This window comes from Alexandromys fortis, unplaced genomic scaffold, assembly GCF_014885135.2.
Source record: "Alexandromys fortis isolate MF-2015 unplaced genomic scaffold, M_Fortis_MF-2015_v1.1 scaffold_77, whole genome shotgun sequence".
In the NCBI taxonomy this organism is placed as follows: domain Eukaryota; kingdom Metazoa; phylum Chordata; class Mammalia; order Rodentia; family Cricetidae; genus Alexandromys; species Alexandromys fortis.
The window spans coordinates 111,117-118,046 of NW_026067967.1; the positions used below are offsets into that span (position 1 = coordinate 111,117).

At 34.7% G+C, this 6,930-nt stretch overlaps 1 protein-coding gene across 1 annotated transcript; it reads left to right on the forward strand.

Annotated features, from left to right (window-relative positions):
* The first annotated feature begins 5,642 nt into the window (after positions 1 to 5,642).
* Positions 5,643 to 6,565, forward strand: LOC126509006 (olfactory receptor 14A2-like). Its single transcript, XM_050154578.1, is given in 2 exon segments — positions 5,643 to 5,694; positions 5,697 to 6,565. Coding segments are annotated over 2 exon segments (921 nt in total).
* Positions 6,566 to 6,930: the final 365 nt, after the last annotated feature.

The following is a 6,930-nucleotide window of genomic DNA, read 5'->3' on the forward strand; positions in this document are numbered from 1 at the left end:
CCTCCTGTCAGTATGCCAGTCAGCAACAAGGTCTCACGTGACTGACTAAACCCTGGGTATCTACAGAGCCTCTGGTGGTAATAACAACCATGGATACCACCTCAGAACCAGGCTACTGCAGGATCACAGACCTGACATGGCCCTCAGCAGTGGCCCATGCCCCAATGTCTCCATGACCCAGAGATGACAACACTGGCCACCAGGTCTGTCTGGCCACAACACCAGTGTAATTCTTGCACATGTACATGGTTAAGCAGATGATATGATAGTGTACATTAGTGACCCCCAAACCTCTACCAAAGAACTCCTACGGCTGATAAATAACTTCAGTGAAGTGGCAGGCTACATTATCAACTCCAAAAAAAAATCAGTAGCCCTCCTATACACAAAGGGTAGAGAAGCAGAGAGGGAATTCAGAGAAACTTCACCTTTTACGATAGCCACAAATAGCATAAAGTATCCTGGGGTAACTCTAACCAAGGAAGTGAAAGATCTATTTGACAAGAACTTTAAGGCATTGAAGAAAGAAATTGAAGAGGACACCAGAAAATGGAAAGACCTCCCATGCTCTTGGATGGGTAGGATCAACATAGTAAAAATGACAATTCTACCGAAAAACCCAGGATAGCCAAAACAATCTTATACAATAAAGGAACTTCTGGAGGCATTACCATCCCTGACTTCAACTATTACAGAGCTACAGTGAATGAAAACAGGTTGGTATTGGCATAAAAACAGAAAAGTCGACCAATGGAATCGAATAGAAGACCCGGATATTAACCCACAAACTTATGAACACCTGATTTTTGACAAAGGAACTAAAAGTACACAATGGAAGAAAGAAAGCATCTTCAACAAATGGTGCTGGCATAACTGGATTTCAACATGCAGAAGAATAAAAATAGATCCATATCTGTCACCATGCACAAAACTCAAGTCCAAATGGATTAAAGACATCAATATAAATCTGACCACGCTGAACCTGATAGAAGAGACTACTATACCCAGCTAAGTTTTCGTTCACTATCAACGAAGAAAACAAAATATTCCAAGATAAAAACAAATTTAAACAATATGTAGCCACAAATCCAGCCTTACAGAAAGTAATAGAAGGAAAATCACAAAACAAGGAGTCCAACAATGCCCACAATAACTCAGACAATGGAAACGTGGCTCATGAGGCTTCATAAGGAAAACATGGGCTCTGTTGGCATTGTAAACTGGATTCAAATCATTTTTGTTACTTCATGAAGTGAACTTTCATGAAGCCTGTGAATATCATGAAATATTGTGTCAGACTGAGTTCAACAGTATTTGACTAAGTTCTTGGCATAGGAACTTTTAGAAAGCACAGCATTCAGGCAGCAAAATGGTTACTACTCAAGGCTTTTATGGTGAGAACCTTCTGAAAGATAACAAAAACTTACAAATGATGAGGAATGAGTTTAATGATTTGAAAGTTGTGGACCATAAGAAGGTGTACAAAACACTTATAGTTTGTCCCAGTAATCAAAAACGCCATTTCATACATGAAAAAATAAGAAGGTCCTTTGAGAGTAAAATTCCACGTATAAACTTGTTAACTTGTAAATACATTGAAAGAAAAAGTTTTTAACCAAATACCTTAGTAGTTCCATACTGCAAAATTCTTACTTAGGCTGGAGAGATGGCTCAGAGGTTAAGAGCATTGCCTGCTCTTCCAAAGGTCCTGAGTTCAATTCCCAGCAACCACATGGTGGCTCACAACCATCTGCAATTGGGGTCTGGTACCCTCTTCTGGCCTGCAGGCAAACACACAGACAGAATATTGTATAAATAATAAATAAATATTTTAAAAAAATTCTTACTTAGGGAAATATTTCCCCAGGGTCAGCATCAAAGACATACATAGGCCACAGAAACTGTGGTCCAGGATGCTGGCTTTGTGTTACTTGACAGCAGAACTCACCAGTGACACAAGTGTGATACACAATAATTTGTTGAAATGTACTATGGTAGAATGACAAGTTCAAGAAGACTCAACCAAAGTTCTAGAAAGCTGAAGAAGCCAGATAATATGTGATTAGTTAATATTGATTTATTGATAATAAGGTTTAGAGGGAACTGAAAAGGTAAAGCTTAGGATATAATGAAACCTCAAGGTGTTGGCAATACTAAGAACATTATTTGTCTAAATGGAAAGCTGAAGATGTGTTGTAGAGACAATTTGATGACAAAGGACACAAGATCTAAGTTGGAGATCTGGGATAAGTGGGATGGCTCAAGTTTATGAAATGTGAATGCTTCCATCTTAAACACAGGATTCCAAATACAGACCTAAATCCTTTTTTGATTTCTATATTTGATTTTAGTCTTACTTTTAAATGATATTTCCTTAACTTACTTTTCATTCATTATTCTGGCTTATAATGGTAATATTTGGTCTGTCATTGACTATATAATATGTATAATTTGATTTTTGAGTTTTTAAGGCCAGGCAAGAGATTGTTAGTAGTTTCCAGAGGAAAAAATGGATCATACATGTAAAATATTAATTTTGTTTTAAAATATGTCTATGTATGTGTGTGAAGTGGTGAGTACATTTGGTCGAGGATGTCATCAGAAGCTGGAGTTTTGGACATTTATGAGTTTCCTAATGTGGGTTATGGGAAACAAATGAGTACTCAGGATTGGCAATACCAACTTTAACCAGTAAATCATCTCTCCAAGACCATGGAAAACATATTTGATCAGCATTAGACCTTCTAAGGCTTTAGTGGTATGTAGAGGTGTGATAAACAAGCTTGGCATTAGTAAATTAGATAAAGACTTTAAGAACCCTTGTATAGTGTTATGATTTAAAAGGAATCCATTTGGTCATCAAGGTGACAAGAAATGAGATGGCTAATATTTACTCTCAACTAGATGAAATTTTGTTTAGAGATTTAGAGACTCGAGTGTCTCTAAGCACATTTTGAGCGAGGATTGACCTTCACAGGAGGATGTACTGGGTGTACACTGGGTGTGGTGGCTCTATTTTCTATATTTAAGTTCTGAACCTAACTTTATTAATTTAATTCTGAGGAATATACACTCATGTTCCTTTTTACCTATCTTGGAACTGATAAATTTCATTTTTAGAAAGTAGCAGTTATTGCAACACTAATTATCTTTGCATGGGTTCTTAACAAGGCTATCCATAAAGATGTGCCTTTTGGGACTCCTAGAGAGTAGCCCAGTGACTTCAAAAGGACTGTTAGGAATACGTTAATTATGTATGGATTAAAATGAATCCACAACATTTTTATAAAAAGGTGAAGTATTGTCTTGTTGCTAATATTTGCTTTCTCAGGATAAGATATGAAGACAGTTTAACTCATAACTTTTAATTTTATAACAACCTTAATATTATCTAAATATTGTTTGAATTCAGAATTTCCCAATGAGAGCTACATGTTGTATTTGCTAGCAGGTGATCCAATGCTAACCTGAACTATTAAAGATGTGAAAAATTCCCTTCTCATATCAACATGCTGGAAAATATAAAGATTAACTCTATTCTGGAAGTGTGAAGAATCTGAGTTTTTGTCAGGTACGTTTCAAATTTTCATTGTTAAAATGTTAAAATATGTTTCTTAAAACATTTTAAAATACTATAGATAACAAGGAAATTAAAAAATTGTTAAAAAGCAATGTAATTTAGTAGTGATTTATTCACCTTTATATCTTATATTTCCTTCCTCCTGTTTTTCCTGAAGATTGTAATAGTCTGACAAGTGTCCAAACTCTCATCTCTCTACCACACATGTACACACAGACAGCTTTTTTGTAAATATTCCTAGTAGGATTTATCTTATGTTGCATTAGAAATAGGCTTACCTAAAATGCTGTCTTCAGTGGATTTTGACTTCTATACTTGTTCTGTGTACATTGGTAGAGATCCCTTAAGAGTAAGCAGGCAACTGACTGATCAGTAAATTTTTAATGCCCTAAATTATGCTATGTGAAGATGTTTCATTGTTTATTAAAATATAGATACATGCTTGTGCATAATTAACTTTGCCTCATCTGGTGGAGAATAAGAAGTGCCCATACAGTTTATATTAGTCTCAGTCATATAATCTCAGTACCACACACATATTAACACATACAAACATATATATACAAACATAGAAACATACAAACATAGAGAGAAAGTAAACAATAGAGTTACCTAAATAATTTTGATATAATAATCAAATAATATAGTTTGACATGCAGCGCTTGACTTGTATCAAGACACAGCAGATAATATTGAAAATTAAATTTCAAACAATAGGACATGATAAAATATTCAAGAAAATTAGGGAATATTTGATTGGAGATTCCTTAAAGGAATCCTATGCCATAAGTTTCTGGCTTTTGAATATTAATGTACATCAGAAATATTTGATCTCAATAGTAATCAAACATTAAAAATAATAGTGACAGGAAAGGGATTTAACATATATAACTGTATTGAATAACTTTGTCTTCTAAAAGTAGTGACATGAACTTCAAGATGAAGCGGGAAGTTCATAGAAGCTCCTAGGTCAGACTGTGGTCAGGTTGAGCCTTACCACGGATCACACAATTCATCAGCAGTGTCCTGCTGATTGGCTCTTCTTAGGCAACCAGTGTTTAATCTAAAGGGAAATGTCAGGATGAACCATCTTTATTTGCTTTGCATGTTGTATATATGCCTAATGCTTTATTTTGAAGATTTGCTATTTCTTCACAGTTTGATTATGACTCCTTCTTATGGGGTCAGCTTCACCAGTGAGTCATTGGCCTACAATCCTTTCTTGTACAAGAAAATTATGGGAGAGGAATAAAGACTTCTTGGTGGTCTTTTGTAGATGATGTAAAAGATGACTGCTCATAAATTGGAAATATCCTAGTAAATCTATCTTTTCTTCCGCCTTTAAGGGAGAGCATTGCTGGCTACAGGTAAACACAATGCTTGTCTTCCGTGCTGATCATCAATTCTCTCAAAGATTAAGACAATTGAGTACAAATTAAATTATAGGAAATGCCAAGCTTTCATCTTATCCTTAGATTTCGATGGAGCATTTGCAGTGGTTTAAGTAAAGAATTATATAAATCTGTGCTATTTTTTGAACATTTTTTTCATGAAAGCTGTTAAGAAAATGTTGATACAGTTGTTGTAAGTTGATCAAAATTTTGTTGTCCAAACTCATAGAATGCAAGTTTTGTGCCTAAAGATTATAAGAAAACATTAAATTTTATTTTAACCTGTTATGAATTTTATTTTTCTGCAATTTCCTATTTTTTATGCATATTGATTCAGAGAAACTGCATATTGTATGTGGTAATACGATCTTTTGATACATGTGTAATTATCATATTGGTAATTTTTAGATATATCTTTTTAACTATCTATCAAGACTCTGTTGTTCAAATATTCAAAATCCTTTCTTACTACCTGCTGGGATAGACTCAATATTCATAAAAGAATAACTTGCTTATATTTAAACAGACGTTCTAAAAACCATGAAAATTTGTTCTTAAACTTATTAAGACCATAGACTTAAAATTATAATATTAAATTATATCATATTTTATTTAATTCAGAACAGTTAAGTTTCCACAGCTGAATCAAGAAAACCTGAAAAGAATCTAGTATGCCTAATGACACTACAGTAACTGGATTCATCCTTAAGGGTTTCTCTGACATCCAGGAGTGTTCTTCCTAATGATCTACATCACAGCCCTAGCCAGTAACCTGATCATCATCACTCTCATCATCATTGACCTGCAGCTTCAAACCCCCATGTACATCTTCTTGAAGAATTTGTCCTTGTTGGATATCTTTTTTGTGTCAGTTCCTATCCCAAATTTCTTTATCAATAGCCTAACTCACAACAACTCCATTTCCATGCTTGGTTGTGCAGTTCAGGTATTTTTAATGACTTGTTTTTCAGGAGGGGAATTATTTGTCCTGACTGCCATGTCCTATGACCGCTATGTTGCCATTTGCAGTCCCCTGCACTATGATGCCATCATGAATAGTGGTACCTGTGTGCTGATGGTGAGTGTTTCCTGGGCTACTGGAGTACTCTTTGGAGCCATATACACAGCTGGCACATTTTCCATGTCTTTCTGTGGCTCCAATGTGATCCCACAGTTTTTCTGTGCTGTTTCCTCATTGCTAAGAATTTCATGTTCCAAGATTCTTTTGTTCATTTATACATGTCTTGGAACTGGTGTGTGTGTAGCCCTGTCTTGCTTTATATGTGTAGTGATCTCTTACTTTTACATATTCTACACTGTGTTCATGATTCCTACCACTAAGGGTCAGTCCAAAGCACTTGCCACATGCATCCCCCACCTCACTGTTTTCACTGTTTTTGTTGTTACTGCTTGCTTTGTCTATCTGAAGCCACCTGCAAATGTAAAATCAATTACAGATAGTCTTTTTTCTCTTCTATACACTGTGCTACCTCCAGTTCTTAATCCTTTGATCTACAGCCTGAGAAACACCGATGTCAAGTGTGCTCTTAGGAGGTTGAAGCAAAATCTCTGTCTAAGGGGTTCACTTCATTGAACACTTCAAAATATCTGTCAGTGGAATATGGCCTCACAATTTAAAAGAAAGATTTGTAATTTTTGACGTTAGAAAAATAATTACAGATAATATTTTGCCTCAACTAAATAGACTAAATAAATTTTAAGTTTAGTTAGGGTTGGTAAGATATAATATCAGGAAATTAGATTTCATCAGACTTACATAATAAAGTCATATTACCAGTTTCTTTTACTGTATGATAAAACTCTCCTCTTTAGAGATATATAATTTTCTAAACCTATTTATTAATTTTTATATCAAGATTTAATGTTAGGTTATTTTATAATTTCATATCAGGTTCATTTACTGCATAACTGATTCACTAACTAAAAAAATGACCAATT